General features: G+C 41.8%; 1 protein-coding gene across 1 annotated transcript in view; it reads left to right on the forward strand.

Moving 5' to 3' along the window:
* Positions 1–894: 894 nt before the first annotated feature.
* ext1c (exostoses (multiple) 1c) overlaps positions 895–19,100 on the forward strand; it is an 81,547-nt gene continuing 63,341 nt past the window's right edge. Inside the window, exons 1-2 of the mRNA XM_079653545.1 lie at positions 895–1,145; positions 13,180–14,546. Coding sequence (XP_079509671.1) covers positions 13,600–14,546 — 947 coding nt within the window. The 5' untranslated portion in view covers positions 895–1,145; positions 13,180–13,599. The remainder of the gene's footprint in view (positions 1,146–13,179; positions 14,547–19,100) is intronic.

The following is a 19,100-nucleotide window of genomic DNA, read 5'->3' on the forward strand; positions in this document are numbered from 1 at the left end:
CTTTTTGGAACAGTGCTGGAATAGAGGGGCATGAGGCATGGCTACAATGGGTGATCTGTTTGGTATGTTAAGCAAAAAACTTCACAGACATGTTTTGTATAGGTATGGCCCTACCTACAATATATTTTTCAAATATAGCCCACTTTAAATAAAGCCACAACATCTAGTCACAAAATATGTCTTATTTAATCTGGCATTCAAAATATTCTCTTTACATTATATTTCATTGCAGCTTCGTTCCCCCACTGAAAAGGAATTGTATCAAAAAGAAATCCTTACTCAAGGTGCCTACATTATTAGCTATAAATCCGAGGGAAGGAAAGAAAGAAGGATGACTTAATCCGCACACAGGGCGGCGCAAGAGTCTCAGACATGTTTCAAGGCGCTCAGTCACTCTCCTCTGTTTCCCGGGTATGTTGTAGCCTACCCACGTTGGCAGTCACACATTTAAAAGACACTCACTACAACACATAATACAGTTGACTATATTAAAATACTTCTGCTAGTGGTGCATTTCGAAACGACCTAATTCCTAACATCCTTTTTGGCTTGTTCAAATTCTTAACTTGGAGCTAAATCGTTATTTATTTTAGATGATTAATGTGTTTAGCTAAATATATGCCAACATATTGCCATTCCAAAACTGCCGTTTTATAAGTTAACAGCTAAAACAACACACCTCTCCCACATTGGTCTCCCTGATAGTCATCATAATGATGGCCCAGTGTTTACACTGATGTATTTGAATAGTTTCCGCAAAGGTGACAAGATATCTATCTAAAGTTCAGCCCGAATGAATAGTCAACATTTAAAGGGGCCATGAGAAATGTGACGCCCATCCATGTCGGTTTAATTCCTGTGCGAAATTCGGTGTTTCCACAGCGAGTTGCGCGCGGTTGCATCCAGATGTGTGTGTTTTTCTTTACGCTGAACTAAGACGTCGAGCAGCCTCTGGACCAATCGCTGCCTCCCGGGGGCGGGTCGTGTGTAGACTGTTGTGGATATGGAAAATGGACAATTTAACCCGCACATTCATCATTCATATCCCGACGGGGAGACCTGCACGCTGAATTGATTCGCAAATGCCCGGCCGTGGTGGGAAAAGGAAAATTACCAGAGAGGGGAAGAGGCTGCTTCGCCACCCGGTAAGAGAGCTCTGGGTCGGGGGGGAAGTCCGTGCTCAGCGGGGATCATACTGGGTTATTTCTGCTCTCTGTGTTTGGATTCTGTGTTTCTTGTAGATGTATCGGAGTACTGATACAGGGAATGATGAGTCTGTTGAGATTATAGATTGCATTTCTATATACGGAGTTATAGAGCATTCCAAAGGCATGCTAATGTAAATAAAACTAAACGCGTAACTGCCCGCTGACACATGTCACAGGTTACTATTATAACATGAGGAATACAGTGCGTTTTGCCACCATGTAACCTTAAGTGCCTTCAGCTCCTGGTGTATTGTTTGCCCGTCGCTCAGCAGCAGCGCACCTTTGTCACTCACGCTGCTCGGATGTTGAATTGCAAATGTTGGAGGCAGCCCTCACGATCATACAAAGAGGCAAAACAAGAAATAACCTTTTTTTTTATTCTGTTGCATGTATATATAGATGGAATACTGCTATACAAGGTCACCATAATCTGAACTCGGTGTAGGTGCAACAGGGACACTTTAATTCGCCACTGCCTGGTTTATTTATTATGAGGACTGCCAGGTGGCTATTGGAGCAGCAGGGAGCGATGATGGGCGATCCATGGTGCTCTGAGTGAGAGAGGTGCATGCTGGATAATAAAGAAGAACCCGACAAATCAGCAAATGCGAGATCTGGGAAATGTTGATAACAGACAGGAGGGGGCGGTGGGACATTCAGCCTTATTATTTGATGGACAGTGGGTATGTTTGCGCTTTGTCAGGCTCGTAGGCTCGTAAATCGAGTGAGGGGTCGCCCCATGAGGAGGAGAAGTTGGTGCTTTGAGCCTCTGCAGCTGGTGTCCTCGGCGAAGTGAGCGGTAGCAGCTCAACAGTTCAGTGCGCAACTGTTCTGCTTCAGGGGTACTGAGGGCCGGAACCACCCTGCCCACAGCTCCATTAACCTGCTGCCGCCACCTGCATCGGATTACTGTCGCGTTTTGTCACATGCTGAACAGCTTGATAGAGAGACTGTCACATGTTAAAGTAGCGTCCAAATACTGTGTCACCGTGACTGATTCACTTATGGACCTAAATAATTAACTGTAATTCTAATGCTTTGAAGATAATTATTCATTATCTGGGTCCGTTCAAAGCTTCCGTAAACTCTCTGAGCTTTTGGAAAATATTCAGCACACGTTTGAATCTTTTGGCAGAGGATAATCTTCTCCCACTGCTCAGATGGGCTGTGGGCTGCACATGATTCTGCCACATCCAAGAATATTAAATAATGTTGCCACTTGTTCAGCTGTCATGCTGTTTCTGAGTGCAGGATGGTGCGAAGAACATCCAACCAACCAGGGGAGGAACTAGAAAAATATTCATGGGGTGGCAAGAGGGTGGCAGGAGATTTTGAGGGGTGGCATCCCCTGGCAGAAGCATATGCTGATTTAATCGCAGTCATATCAATCAATGTTAACTTGGAAAGCCACAAAATTTATATTGTAACTCAATACAATTAGATGACATTATTGTGGCACATCAGTAAAGCCTTAAATAGAAATATATAAGGTGGCAGACATAATTTTATGAATTTTAACTGAACAATAACTGAATTAGTTTGTTTAGCTCTTAGACCAGCAGGGGTACCAAATCTATGCAGACTGCTGCAATAAGTACATTAATTAACTGTCTCATCGATGTTTGTCTGAATTAATATGATATATTAACAATCATATAATTCCTATCAGCTGCCAATCACTGTTATGATTCACATATTCATTTATTATTGAATAAACTATATTTTTTGGAGGAGTTAAGGATGGATGTTCCTCAAGATGCTTGCTCACCCTCCTTCAAATTTGAAAGACAAATTACTATCATATCTCAAAATGCATAAGGCAAGGCAAGGCAAGTTTATTTATATAGCACTTTTCAACACAAGAGAATTCAAAGTGCTTTACAAAAAATGAAAGACATTAAGAAAATGGCATTTAAAGTCATTTAAAGTCATTAAAAAGAAAAGCTAATAAAAGAAACATTAAAAGAAAAAATACATGGATAAAAGTTACAGTGCAGTCTAAGATATGAATAGTTCAATTAAAAGCAGCGACAAAAAGGAAAGTCTTCAGCCTGGATTTAAAAGTAGTAAAAGTTGCAGCGGACCTGCAGGTTTCTGGGAGTTTGTTCCAGATATTTGGAGCATAATAACTGAACGCTGCTTTACCATGTTTAGTTCTGCATAAGAATCAAAAGAACAGTTCAGCGCCCCACAACTTTACTGCAAACAGTTACAACCTTGACTTTACATCAGAAAGAACAAACATTAAAGAAGTGCATCAATTGGGGTTAAAAAACATGTATTCAGCTAAAACATATACATCGCTGCAGTTATTATCCAGTGGAAAGCCCTTACCTACTGGCCTATGGTTAAATAAAAGTGTTTACTTTTGTTTGGCTGGGCAGTGTATTTTTTCTTTCTCAGGACTTAAAACCTTCTTTTTCAAAGAAAAAAAAGATATTCATAAGGTCATCATCCAAACAGTTTTTTATGCTCATCCGTGAGCAGAGCATCAAGTTGGCATGCCTATTACAGCTGAATGTGGCGATTACCATCTTGTTCAGCAAAATGCCTGACAAACTTATTAAGATCCAAAGCTTTAGTGCGTTTTCATTCAATTCTGAGTACAGCCAAACTTGACAGTCTCTTCTCTGTGATCATAGACTGAAAATACCTCATTCCTTCAGTCTACTTGGGTCCGAATCATAGACCGTCCCGTTCAAATGAAATCGCCGCCAATCATATTTCCACGCTCGCGCCAGGGCCAGGGGAGGGGCTACAAGACTCGCGTCTTGTGCTGCATTCATTTGCACTCATTTTTCTCTCATAAATGTTCGATGAGCCACAACTTTTATTTCAAAACAAAACTGCCAACTGGGCTGGCAGCTGGGGTGGCAAGGCTATTTTTGAGGGTGGCAGTTGCCACCCCATGCCACCCCGGTAGATCCGCCCCTGCAACCAACTATGATCTAAACTGAATATAAAGTCTACTTTGCAGAGATATGTACTGATGAATATAGTTACTGCCGCAATTAATTACACCTCTCTAGTTATTTTCATTTGATAGAAAAAGACTGCGACTTCACTCAGTGATCCTAAATAAAGTGCTGCTATTATCAGGGATGCGGGTAAAAGGCTCTCTGGGGAGGCTGAATCCTGATGGCAAGCTGTACATGGATCTCATCTGATTTATGAAATGACTTTATTGTAATGGCGACCCCCTCGTCTTAATAGGATTTTGCATTTGTGACGGTTCTCTAATACCCTCCCCGGTGATTAAGAGAAGCACAAATCTTGTCTTGTCAAAGCATTTGGCCAATACAGTTACTATTCATATCCCATGTGGTGGGCATTTCCATTATCAAGGCTTTTAATAAAGGGGTTGAGGATGTCAGTGTATGACCTTTAAATGCTATTAACCTTGATGGGTCACTGTGCATAGTGATTATCTATTTGCATGCACTTTTGTGTAATAATAACCAAGTCTGGGAGTAAAGACGTGGCATTAAGGATGCCAAAATTACAGTTTTAGTATCTAGTATAGTAGTATAATATAGTGTATAGTTGTATTAATAAATAATGCAATGATTGTTATATGTAATATGTTTAGAGGGAGACATTGGAGTCTGAAATGTATGTATTCTCCTGAATCTTTTCAAGCAAAAACTCCTATTTTAACCTCCAGTGTCAGGGACATTCAACTAATTAAGCCCTCGTCTCGCCCTTCTTCCTTATCCCAGGGTCAGATCGTATATCATCCCTGTGTTGTCAAGGTCGGATTGTTTACAGGTCGATCTGATCCGAGTCCTGCGATAGGAATGCCTTCAGCCCGGAGCTCCGGAGATAAGATGAGTTGTAGGTTGCACTGCGAGCAGGAACAGTTAATAAGGCAGATGGATTTCACTACATGCTGTGTGTGTTGTCAGGTGCACAGCCAGGCACCCTGAACACAAAGAAGCCCACTTACGGTATCAGAAGCTTTCTCACTCTATAAGCTCAGCGCTCTGTGCCACTGGTTTGTGTCATGCATCCTGGTCTGCATGTTTTTTTATCACATTTTTCTGGAACGATCCACTGCTTTGCCAAATTCCGTGCATGAGCTTGAACCCCCTTAATAACTGTTCCTACCCATCTTGTTCATTCTGTTAATTAGCCCTTGTGGCGTTGGAGTGCAGCATATTGTTGAGACATAATTAATCAACCCGGCTTGTAATTATGCTGGGTTTGGAATGTGAGCCAGGTTGGGAGGCCGGTTGCGTCGCAGGGCATTCAGCTTGAGGTAAACATCTTATTAACCGCGTCAGAGTTCCACTGCCCACGCGGAGCAAGTATTTTGATGGTGCTTTATTAAGGTGAAAGAGAATGTGCTGTTATACACATTATGAAAATGGCCTAGTTAAAGAACCACCTTTATGGTCATCGTGGCTCTGAGGTGGTCGATCTAATGGAAATATACTCCAGTAGCTGCTTGTGGACAGAGTGTTTTTTTATCCAGTAAAAAGCAAATTTTCTCAGCATACACCAAAATGCACATATGGGCTTGTGTATGTGTCTGCTTATATATGCATATGCTGTGTGGGAGTGTAAAGAGCATCTAAATTTCAAAGGGCAACTTGTAGGTGAGGACAGAAAATAGAACTTGGATCACATAAAGGTTGTAAGTCTTTAATGCAGATCTGTCAGCAGGCACAGAACTTTTATTTTGATGCCCGCAGACCTCATTGACAGTCAGTGACTCCCGCTCAGGATCTATGCAGTTAAAAAAAGATAGAAATGCAACCTTGCTTTAATGAAGGAATTTACACTCGCACTCAGTGGCGGCTGGTGGAAATTGTTTTAGGTTGGGCTATTGTGGTGGTGAATGGTGAATAAACCACAAGGGGAACATTTAGAGAAATTACCCCTTAAATGTATGACTTCTGGTGATGTTAGAGATATGCGAAGACTGATCAATACCTCCATAATCTTCAGTGTGGTTAGCTATGAATCTTCCAAAAATTCCAAATACCTTGTCCTTGACATGTTTCTACAGTAAACTGTGCAACAGTACAGTAGGCCCACACAAACTACAGAACACCGGTTCTTTGGGAACACTCAAATGATTTAATTCCCATTTAAAATCAGGAGACTAAATACAAACATTATATGCAGACACAGACGTGGTTCAGAAACACAGAAATATTAGAAAACAGACCATTAAGGCAACAAATCTAGTTTGATGGATGCTGTCAAAACTCAACTATATACAATAATATGTGTGTGTGTGCGTGTGTGTGTGCGTGTGTGTGTGTGTGTGTGTGTGTGTGTGTGTGTGTGTTTGTGTGTGTGCGTGCGTGTTTATTTATTACGGGCACATAGTATCTGTCCCCGGCTGTTTGAAGAGCAAGCATGGGAAACAAAAGATAGCGTTTACCTGTTTGCATCCAGCTAGTCACACACACAGTTACAATCATACTCCCTGTAATTTACATAATTAATAGTTTAGCTTCTCACCATAATTTGCTGTAGCCCACTGATGTTAACGATCGTAACTGAAAGGCTGCCTATCAAACGTAAACATTCAGCCACGTGACTCGCACACTCTTGCAAGAGTTTTACACAAGATGGATCCTTTCTAGCCATAACTGCATCGGGCGCTGAAATTGCCGCCCTTTGAGCATCAGATCTGACGACGCTGATTGGCTGAAATTATGTTTCGGCGGCATAGTTTACAGATAGCAACAGTCAGCAATGTGTTGGATGCTGCTGGGGCTGAGTGAGGGCTCCTTTCTTAGCGCCCAGACGAGAGAGGGTAATGATACACGCTGCGGCCAGGCAGGAGGAGGAGGTGACTTATCAGTAACTTTAGACATCGTAACACAATTTTAAACGAGATTTTATTTTAGATTATACATTTTACTGATACCAGCCATATAATATTTACCTTGTTCATTAAAAATAAAAATAATATATATTTTTTAAATATATTTTTAATTACATTTGTAATGGCAATCAAACATGTGGGAAGAGCACTAAAAACACACACACATTCTTCACTAGGCTGGCTACTAAGGTCACTTTATCAAGGATGCAATAGTTTCCAACCTAAGGGTTCAAGACTTAATATTCAATGTTTGCTGCTGATTTAGATAACTTTATATCCTTTGGCCTTTAAAGTGAGGATCTAAGATTTTCAGGAATCTAGTCCGCATTTACCACAATGTCCTTATCATGCATAAATGACTCAAAGGAAACAATGCAGCATGGAACTCATTGTAATTTCATCTGATTCTTAACCCTGTTCATCTCTTTAGACCTAACTTTATAAAGTTAGCTCTAAAAGCTTTATAAAGATATCACTAATGCATTCCTCACATTTCTTACTGCTGCTGCTTTTCATTAAAAGCATTCAACTGGAAAATCATGGGGTGGCTCCATTAAAACAATGTGAATTTGTTTTGCTGCACAGATACACAGTTACTCTTGTTGAGTAGCTGCTCCCTCAGCGTTCACTGCTTCCATAATGCTGGGACCTGTATTACAAACGGCACTTGACTCTTTGTTCAAACTTTCTTCAAATCAGAGACATATTCAACCTGAAATGAGGGGTCACAACTAGAAAGACCAATCATTTTGAGGGGTCACAAGCGAAAAGATTTGGAAAACTACAATAACACAAAAAATTGCAGTGCGGCTATCTTCTGGTCCCAGGTCACGCTGTCACATCTCTCAGGCCCGTAATGACAGAGTCCGGGATTTAATTTTAGCTCGACTGAGGCTTTCGCCTCACCACAAAATGTGTGTTTTCTTCAGAACACTTCATTTTACTGAACTAATATGTCGCCAGCAAAAACACACATGCCAGATGTGTGTATAAGTATAGTTCAGACACACTCAAGCACACTCAGCCATAAAACGTCACTGAAAGGCCTGGCTACCACCGAACACTGGTATTTGTAAATGCAGTGCATCACCCAGGAGTTATCGTATCAGCTTCCATCATCCGTCATAAAGACCACTAAAGCTAATATAAATTCAGATGGAAAAAAGGAAATATCATTTTACCAGACATTTAGACCATCCAGTGTCAATTTACAACCTGGTCTATGATACTAGCCAAACAATTTCAGACATAATAATGGTGCTGCTTCTGCTTCTCACAGTATCAGTGGCTCAAACCTGCAAATGACTTAAATAGCAGTGATTTGTATTTTGTGCATCCACAATATTGTGCTCAGAACTGGTGCTGTGGCCAGGAAACCACCAATTGAACAACTATGAGGAAAGACAATCTGTCCCTGAAAGGCAAAATATCTTAATAAAAAATATCCCATTTTGTGGAATAAAAACGCAAATCAAATCGACAAATACTCAATTCGCTGCAGAAGGCCATCACCGGTGACATCCATTTCAAAACACGTCAGTTTTCTTTTGTTGTCAAAGACTGCCTAACCACAGTTGAATAAGCTGCTGTGTAAACAGAATTCAGGGGAGACAGATGGGATGACAGAATTCTATTCCATTTCCCCGAATGACTTAATAGTGTAGTTCTGTGGGAAACTCACAGCAGGTAGAAACAGTTGAGGGAAGCCCTTAGTGCCCTCGGAGAGGAGAAGATCTAGGGCAGGAAGTAAAGGGACTTGGTCCAGCTGTCATCCATGAAATATGGATCATTAATTCCCTCTCCCACTTGTCATTATCTCCGTCCATGCCTCTTAAATGTCCTTCATCCTCCCCTTTTTTTCCCCTTGACATGTTCCTTTCCTGTCCTTTTTTAATTAATGACCTTCCGTTGCTTGATTTGGGACACTCACGGTTACTAGAGGTATCGGAAAGAACGTTTTAATACTACAGCACATACCTGTTAAACATTTTTCGATGTGAAGAGAGAAAAGCACCTTAAGTATCTGTTTACACCACAGCGAAACAAACATTGTATTTTAATAAAATAAGTCATTAATAATAGTAACTGTGATCTGATTTGACACTGTACATGGTGTAAGTAGGATCCATTACATTACATTACATTGCATTTAGCTGACGCTTTTATCCAAAGCGACTTACAAGTCTGTTCGAACAACAAAATACAAACTTGAAGAAAACAGAATCATATAAGTACTTCAGGTTTCATAGAGCTAAAACATTTCAAGTGCTATCCATACTGTACAAGAGCAGTGTAAGGTAAAGTTGTTGACTTGCTATTAATATTGGGGTGCGCAGCATGTTTTTTACTGAAAATAATGCATACCTTACAAATAATCAAAAATAGCCCTTGAGTTCGTGGACATTGGGGATTCTATTTTAAATCCAGTGTGTTCACTCGGAGAGATTATCGAAATGGTTCCATTTTAGAGATGTGAGCAAACAATCTGAGAGGTTCCTCCCATTGCAGTGAGATTATGGAACATTCTCCTGCTCTGCTTGTACAGTACATGCTACACCTGCCACTTTATATTAGCTGATCTGAATGCAGCATACATGATTGCCTTTCCATTTGCGGTGTTCACACAATCTCATTGCTTGCTCAGTAAACTCGAAATGAACCTGCCTGGAAGTTTCTTTGCACTCAAGGCAAACGAATGATCAAAGAATTATTGGGCTTGCTGGGAGGATTCCTCATGTCTTTTAAGTGTTTTGTGCTCACCTCCTCCAGCCCCATTTGAAGCTGAAGCAGGAATAATTAAAAGAGGAGAACAGTGCAAAATGCTATTGTTTATATGTAAAAACCCTCCAGTCAGGTTAGGTAGGAGAGGAAAATTAGGCAAAAAATAAGGGGAATGATGTAGTGCAGGAAAATAAGTTATAGAGGGACTGAAGAGCAGTGAAATTGTAGAGCTCTGAATCCTGCTCTCACCTTTCCTTGAACCCTTTCCTTCACCTCTGGCCCCTCAATTCAATGAGCCTTGTGGCTTTTTCCAGTGCTAGTCACCCAACCATAATGATCCAGCATTGATCCACGACAGAGGGACTTCTCCCACCACTTAAAGCCACTTACGTGTGTGTATGTGTGCATCCATACGTGTGTGTCACCTTGCTGATTTGTATCTCCAAGGTTGTTGTCAGGTCCAGGCATGCCCGAGAGTTTCTCTGAGTTACATTTATCATTACTGCCGGTTGTTAATGGCCACACAAGGACCATTGTACAGGCTGTCCTTGCACACACAAATTAGGATGGTAGGGAGCAACTTAACAGTTTTAAACGGGAGCTGTTGTGAAGTGAGAGAAGGGTATGAAAAACTATATATTATCATTCCCCAATTTTATATATTCTTTTGCTTCAATGATAATATTAATGTCACATAATATCCCCTTTCCTCCTCTAAACCTGAAATGCTTTATTGCCTCGGAAATATCTTTCTATAATTTTGAAATCAATTCAAATTTGAGCTGCTATTATTTCAAATAAATCCAATAAAGGGTGTAGTGAAGTGAAGGTGTTTAAAAAGATTGTGTTTGATGGTGTTATTGCAGCTTAAGCAAGGAAATGGAAGCTCCTCTTGTTGATCCAGCAGTAATAGAGAGACTTCAGTGCACCCAAATCAATGAGGATATCTATACGGGACAACTGCGGGAAGACGAACAAAAGCAATGGATTTCATAGCATTATATGATATAAGGCAATGGAATCAATTCTGCGTGCCCATCATCATTACCATCATCATAATGATACCCTCCATCACTTTTGTGTTACACCTTCTTGCCAACACCATCAATTATCCCCACAACCACAAATCATCAGGACACAGCTTGTTCTCATCACATACCGGAGTGTTCCCTGAAGAAGAGTGAGGTCTAACTGTGCGCGTTGGTGGCAGGGGATATAAAGCAGTAAAAAAAATTAAGAAAGAAAAATCAATGCCTTAACTAAAGGAGCAAGTGAATTATTGATGAGCAGAATGTAATGGGATCCCAAGTGTCTATTTCTCTAACTTGGACTCCTTGCTGCTCACGCTGCTACAGTCACAGCCAGAGAAGCAGAAACAAGGAAGGTGCCAAAACCACCCACTTACATCTCCTCTGGCAGATTAGCCGACTTGAAGTATCTGGTCCAGTTTGGCTGACACTACCAGCTGTAGTGTTCACACGCTGGCAATGTAAGAAGCTCATGTACAGATGCTTCTGCTACAGCCAACCTACAGTTAAGTAAAGGGCCTATCACCTTGTCAAGTTTGAATAAATCTGAACTAGCATGTCTTTGAATGCTGCCCACATTGCCTAAACATAACCTCTGTCGAGTTAATGTCACTCCATTTGTTTGCAGCGACTACTCTGCATTGCATGATGGACAAGCTATCCGTTTTTTAAGGCAGTTGCATTTCAATTCAGCATTACCCATGGCTTTTTCCTCTATCTATGGGATCAAATCCAAAATCCTTCCACACATGAATTCTCCGTTGCTTCGGTGACAGGATTATCTGTTTAGCACAGCTTGCTAGGCCTCTCTGTTTTACGTTAGCAAAGAGAACAACAACATATGAGTGTGAGAACATTGAGGGATGAATTCATGGCAGCCACTGATAGAATCAGGAATTGCACATCATTGCAACAGCAATATGACCTGTCTTGAGTTCCCATTCTTAAAATGTAGTGCAATAATATCTTTGAATTTTGCAATGAGGCTCATTAGAAATGGGCCATTTTGTGTGCCTTATGTATGCATCTTTAAGTGATTTTGATGCATTCAAATAGAGGTTGTAAGAGACACAATACCCTATTTTCTTGGAATTGCAGTAGGGGGTGTTAAAGAATGACGCAGTTTTGGAAACACTGAGCCGCCACAAATCAAATTAATGTTTTTTTGTGAATTCCCCCCTAAAATGATGAGTTTGAACAGATAATAACAGACTGAGTATTCTAATTTTGAATGGTTATCTATTTTCTGACTTTCAAAAAGTTACAGCCTTATTTCCAAAGCTAAAGGCATTTAGGGCTTTTCTTGACTGATAAATATGTGACCGGTTTAGTTTCAGGGATTCCGTTGAAAACCAGTTATAGATAGTGTTCATGCTGTTTTCCTTTATTTCTCTGAAGCTGAGGTTTGAGTATATACAGAACAATCACGAGTAGAAGCCATTCAATTCACACGTTAATCCTCACTTCCTGTAACCTTTTGAGGTGGGAAAATCAGAACGTGCATTGTTTACACACATTGCTGGTGTGCTGTTTGTTTTATGGCAAGCAGAGAAGGCAGGCATCACTTCTGCTTGGCTGGAGAAGAGGCAGACACGGGGAATGTGAATGAGAGGTAGAGAGCGAGAGTGGCCAGGTGAGACCTGAAAGCTGCCTTTGTGTGGCAGCTGGCAGTACGAACACTGCCCTTCACTGTGAGACGATCTCCCCCTACACACACTACGTTTAACTGTACATGTTGGGGAGTTATAGGGGGGATGTTTGGCAAAAAATACCAGGCTGAAAAACCGTTACAAATGTTGGGGATGTAACACAGAAAGCCTTCACTCCAAGGTGAACGGAAGTTTTAGGGCTATAAAGTTGCTCTGTTTTCACTCTGCGTTTCCAAAATCTCCATTTTAGATGCAGTCTCTCTTATTTTCTCCTTCACTTCACCTCAACTGTATCTGTGTCGGTTGAACTGGAGCTTGAATAGCATGATAATATCTAGTCCTGTCTAAGACTCATCCAGAAGTTAGCACATATACATATTTTTACTGGAATGTGGAGGCCAGAGGGAGACGGAGATAGAGAAAAGTTGGACTTAATAAACAGATGGTTCTGAGTTAAAAGCTCAAGCTACAGATGGATTTGAACAGATTTAAATCCTCTGCTGCAATTTAAACAGTACCCAAATGTTCAGTATTGTTGTTTACATGTGTTAGGAGTGGCAGTCGGTCCAAAATGAAAAACAAATTAAAGCTAATACCCATTGGACAAACAAAGGTGTAAGTTATGGGATCTCTCGAGGCAATAGTTTTATGATGTATGTCTCAGTATTTGTCGAGGGGCAGCAACTCTGACTGTGTACTGATCTGTATTGTTTTTGTTTACTTCTCCCAAGGAGGGGCCCTGCAGGAAGTACCAGGCACCATGAGGCAGCAAGCTTGGCCCGAGAGAGTGCAGAAATCACCCTTCATCACCCTCAACCCGGCTGAGCAGCGGAGGAAATGCACACAGAAGCAGCAGCGCATGCCAAAGCAGACACAGGCTAATTCACAAATCTGAGAGGACAGTGGAGAGCAAATGGGGGAGGCAGGAAGAGACTGAGAGAGGGGAGTCAGTTACTCGGATTGCGTTATCCTAAATGGCAAAGTGGACTGGGCCACCCTCAGAGGCAGTGATGTCCTTGTTAACACATTGTCCTTCGTTAGACCCTCCCTGTTAAAAAAATCACAAGTCAGTCCCCCCCCGTGAGGCTACAGAGCTGAGGGGCAGAGGAGAGGAAAATCAGAGGACGAAAGAGAGACAGTGACAGGCCCCCATGCAGGCCCGTAAGAAGTATGTTCTGCTGGGCTTGTGTGCGTGCTGCTGGCTGGTCCTCTTTTACTGCGGTGGAGGAGCCCAGCTACGTGTGCTCCGCCTGCTGACACGCCAGCGGGGTGAAGTGATGCGCCCCTGGCCCAACTGGACCGACAGGGCCTTCCTGCCCCGCTATGCCCACCTGGATGAGCTCCAGACGGACCCCGGGGCGATTGAGTCGCCCCGCCAGCGCCACCAGGCGTGGTCGACCATTTATAAGGACAGTCGCTGCCGTATGGAGACCTGTTTCGACTTCTCGCGGTGTCGCCGTAGAGGAAGAGAAGGGTTCAGGGTGTATATATATCCGACAGAGAAAAATGACCATGTGTCAGAAAGCTACAGGAAGATCCTGACGTCCATAGGTGAGTCCCGGTACTTCACAACAGACCCCCGTGAAGCGTGCCTGTTTGTGCTCGGGATAGACACCTTAGATCGGGACCAGCTATCAGGACAGTTTGTGCCCAATTTGGATGAACGTATCAAGGGTTACCCGCTCTGGAATGACGGTAGGAACCACCTGATCTTCAACCTGTACTCGGGCACCTGGCCTAACTACACAGAGGACCTAGGCTTCAACATTGGCCAGGCCATCTTAGCCAAAGCCAGTCTCAACACGGAACATTTCAGGCCAGGCTTTGACGTGTCCATCCCGCTGTTCTCAAAGGAACACCCGCAGAAGGGCGGAGAGCGGGGCTGGCTGGTGAGGAATGCCACCCCGCCACGAAGGAAGTACCTGCTGATGTTTAAGGGGAAGCGCTATCTGACGGGCATCGGTTCAGACACCAGAAACGCTCTTCATCACATCCACAACGGAAAGGACATTGTGTCGTTGACGACGTGCCGCCACGGGAAGGACTGGGAGAAGCACAAGGACGCCCGCTGTGACCATGACAACCTGGAATATGAGAGGTAAGAAAGGGGCTGCATGTCCAGCGGGGAGGGCAGTACTGAGGTTACGTTTAAATGAGAAGGAAGGCGTGAGCGAGTGAGGCTCTGTACTACACAGGGAGTTATGGGAAACTGTGTCAAGTGTTATTTTAAGTGTTTTTTTATAGGAAATACACAGTGGTGTTTTTCCTTTTGACTTTGAATCTGAACTTAATATGCTGTTTTATTGGTCTTTTATTGGTGTAGATATATCACTGGTTTATACATGCACTGTTAGCAGTAACCTTTGGTACCAGTGGTAATTTTCATGACAGCAAAAGTTTGACTCTTTAAGTTTATGATGTTTGCCATTGTGGAGATCTAAGGTTTTGGAGACGGACTCAAGTCTTTGGACATTAAGATGCAGGTCACTATTTAAAGCAATAATTGTATTATATTTCCTTAGTAATTACTCAGCTTGTAATAACTGACCTTGAGCTCCTCCATTATTCAGAGTGTAAAACATTTTACAGGATGATAGATGAATAAATAACACACTCCCACATTTTGTATTTGGGTGTGTACTTCTATACGACAGATAAATGAACAGCCACAGCTAATTTATAACAACTGAAATTACATTGCATAAAGAGCCAAAGCAAAGGTCACCACAAAGAATGGCTTTGTGAAATCTCTGATTACCTCAGAGAATAACCGCCGCTGGTTGTTAAGTGTGAATAATTATTCGTTTTTTTAATTCAGCCCCTTGTTTCTTCAGGTTTTCTTGCTGTTGTTATTGCGTGGAGAGATAGCCTTGCCATTTCAACTTTGGTTTTAAATTAGCTTACTGATTACATTTTTAAATTTTGTTGTACCTGGTGCGATGACAATAAAGGAATTCTATTCTAGTCTATTAGACAGGGGTTGAAGTGGATACAAAACACTTGAAAAGGAGAATCCAGCAACATCTGCAAGAGTAAGAGCAATGATTTATTATTAAAACCAACCAATTTAAGCATATGACCTTAGCTGGCGTTTGAAAACATTTTGTACAAAGGCACATATATATTTCCAGTTCAGCCTCTATGTGCTTTACAGGCTTTTTCACTGAGTGGTTTTCAAGTACGTTAGAGCCATTGTTGAGTTAATAATGAAAAGCTTTATGAAACACACCCATCTGCCTAATACATGTCGCAGCAGCAGCTTGGTCAACACGTCTCATCCACTGAGCACTTTTCTCCTGCTAGCTTATTTGAGCACAGACAGTGATTTAAAAACAGATTGAAATGGACGCATGACCTCAAAACACACAATAGAAGCAATTTGATTGTAAAATAGTCTTTTAAATTCTCAGAGGATTAATACAAGAAGTATAATATCTCTTTAATCTTTTATCTAAATGCAATTGTGAAGATATTTTTAAAGGGGTCGAGGTAGTGAGAAAAAGGATGTGAGAGGAAGTTCAGTTTATCACAAGGTTATCATCTGTAGTAGTCATCACATCGTTTTTACAGAGGAGATATACAGCAGCCCCTCTGTTCTTGCTTAACTTACACTTTGCAATAAAAGTCTCTGAAGCTGAAGTGCTGACAGAGCTCCTCATTATAGAGTCCGAGCCTGTCCATTCATACCCAGTTACCAAGGATAGTCATGGTGCAGAACATCCAGACAGGACAAAATGCATATCAGTGAAAGAGAGATCGGCTGTGTTCCAATACTAACGTACGGCACACTAACGTACCACATCCTTACGACACAGTCAATTTATATTATTGAATACTGCCTACTAAATAAAGGTTTTACTCACTTGCCGTTCCATCCATCCATCCATCCATCCACCCACCCTTCCATTTTAGGTTAGCAAGCTAGTTTGCCCGGTTGCTAACGCCACAATAAATTCAAACAGACATATTTTAAATGTCATCTATTATCTTAAAGAATTCAAATTAACTGGGACTGGGATTTTCCTTTACTATCAATTAATTTGCTAATCTTTTTTTAAGTATATGTTAAGTCCATTCTTTGTCAAGCTAAGGCCGAAAACCACAACATTGTATGTCCAAAGTGAGTTAAGGAATAATTGGATTATAGTTGTCAGTAGCCTACGCTAATTAATTAATTGAGTAATTATTTTAGTCCTACTAAGCAGTTCACTCATTCAAGTCATAGTGACATGTCAGGACTCATGGAATATTTACAAGTGAAATAAAAGCTAGAAATGTTAAGTTACATTAACAGAAATGTGTGTAACTAAATTAAATTATGGAAAAGTAGTTCCTTTTTGATAAATTCCGGTATAGTATTTAGCAGATCACTAATTCTGAACTGCCTCTGCTTCCTTGAATCGCCTCTCCTCTGTTGGGCTGACCCAACTGCCTAACCACATTTAAATCTAAAGCAGCAGGAGTTGGAAGTTGTTTTCATTTGCCATCAAATGAACGCTCGAAGCGAGTATCTATACAATAGGACTTTTCAAATATCCTTTTCCCCGGGAACAGCAGTTGGATGATGGTCCTGATCCAGACACACTCCTTGCTCCTGTGGCTTATAACCGGCCACCTTAGGCTTGTTTACATTGGGGATGGAGCTGCTCAACACTGTATGAATGAGCACATTTATTCCACACAGCCCGCTACTCACACCCGGGTGGGCAGGGGGTGTGTGGGGTGGGGAGAATATTGGGGGAGGTCCCATGTGTTATTTTTCGGTAGGTTTGGATACGGCAATGGCTCTGAGGGTGTAAGGGTGTGAATGGGGGAGGCAACGTGAGAGACAGCTGCCGTTTGTAAGAAAAACACAAAAAGCTGGATGATTTGTTTTTCCCTCGCTCCCCTTTTGTATGAAATCCCTTTCTCTGGAAACGGGAGGCCTATAGCCTTGGAGATAGAGGTGTGAAGCAGCAATGTGGGGTGGAAAGGGAGGGAAGGTGAGGGGCAGTGGATTTCTCTGTTTGCATCCTTTGAACGTCGTTTTGGGGAGAGAAGAAGGGGACTTCAGAGGAGACACACCCTCACCTCTCCATCTGTCTGCTGGCATATCTTTTCTTCCATCTATCTATCCTTTTATTTCACTCATTTCTCTTGTCTTTCTGACAAAAACCCTGCACCTGAAGTATGCTAATAATACCATTTTGCCCTGTGTCTACCTGTGTGTGACCGCCACGGCTATATATGCTTGAGATTATTTCTGTGTTTTCGACTGTGGCACGGTCTGTGAGGCTCTTAGAAGGTGGCACCAGGTTAATGAGCGCATGCATCTGGTACACCAGCAGATTAGCCCTGAGGGACCCGGACAAGCTGACAACAAACAGACAAAAGGGCACGAGGAGGAGGGGGAGGAGGGGGGAGTGGGAGCAGGAGCAGGAGCAAGGGGGAGTCAGTTAGAGCGTCATGACATGATTTTACTGACGAAGTAAAAGACCTTAAAACCCCCTCACACATAACAAAAAAATTGTGTTTCGGGGGATTACTCCCTACAATTACAATAACGTTTGACAATAATATTATTAACTTAGTTTGGTTGAATTTAATGTCAGATTCACTGAGAACACATTCTACTATACCTCTTTACCGGAGACACTGCAGTGCATACAACTACCTCAGTATATTTCGTCCTGGTTCTTTTAATGATCAATACATCTGTTTTATCCAATTAATGGATTCATTGTCAATTCCAAAACTCATTAAAAGTGTTTTAATGAGGATGTATCAAAAGAGCCTGGCTCAACTTTTGCTGCAACTCAGTTGAGCATCTTCTGTCCAATCAAAAAGGAGCAAGCGCACATTCCGGATGGATTGCTTTATGCTTAAAACCGCCCATTCCTGCTTCTACCTGTGCAGTGTTTCAGTGTCAGATAAGCCTTTGGAAGCTAATATTCAGTCCTTGTTTGTAGGAAGACCCACATTGACCCAAAAACACATGTTCTTCCCTTTGGTGGTATCTAGCCATGCACATGCAGATAGTGATGGGTTCATTTGCAGAGGTTATGATCTATTTTATACCACGTGGGACCTCCTCACAGCATTAAAAACAATCATACAGCATCCTGGTTGCTGTATGATCCACACACCATGCTATCAGCAGGCTTCCTTGTCTGTATTTCTTTGGGTGAAAAAGACAAGATCTGTTCTCAGTGGGGTCTCTGGATTATCCTGAATCGTCCCTAACAAACGCACCTGTTCACAAAAAGCGAATATTCTGCATCTCGTGTTCATTCCTTGTTGGCATGAAGACAGAAATGTACCCATTTAGACTGACTGTTGTTGCAGGTTCAAACCACATGACCTCCACCCAGTACCAAATTGACATCAGTGCAAAGCATCGTGAAGCTGTTTTGTGCTGTATTGCTGCACTACGAGCACTCTTCCTTTATGAAACAATGATAATACCTCTATGGTTATTATCTTTTTTTTAAACGGATTAAGTTGAAATACTTTTGTCCCCCCTGCCATTTCTATTAACTAAATTTCACTCTTTTAAAATATGGAATGATTGGTAAAGGGCATGCGAAAATCCCATTAAAATACGCCAAAGGGGAAAATAAATCTGAATAGGAACCGAAGGCGCCTGGAAATACTTTTCTCGGGTCTATTGAAT

This window comes from Notothenia rossii, assembly GCF_949606895.1.
Source record: "Notothenia rossii genome assembly, chromosome: 10".
NCBI classification, from domain to species: Eukaryota; Metazoa; Chordata; class Actinopteri; order Perciformes; family Nototheniidae; genus Notothenia; species Notothenia rossii.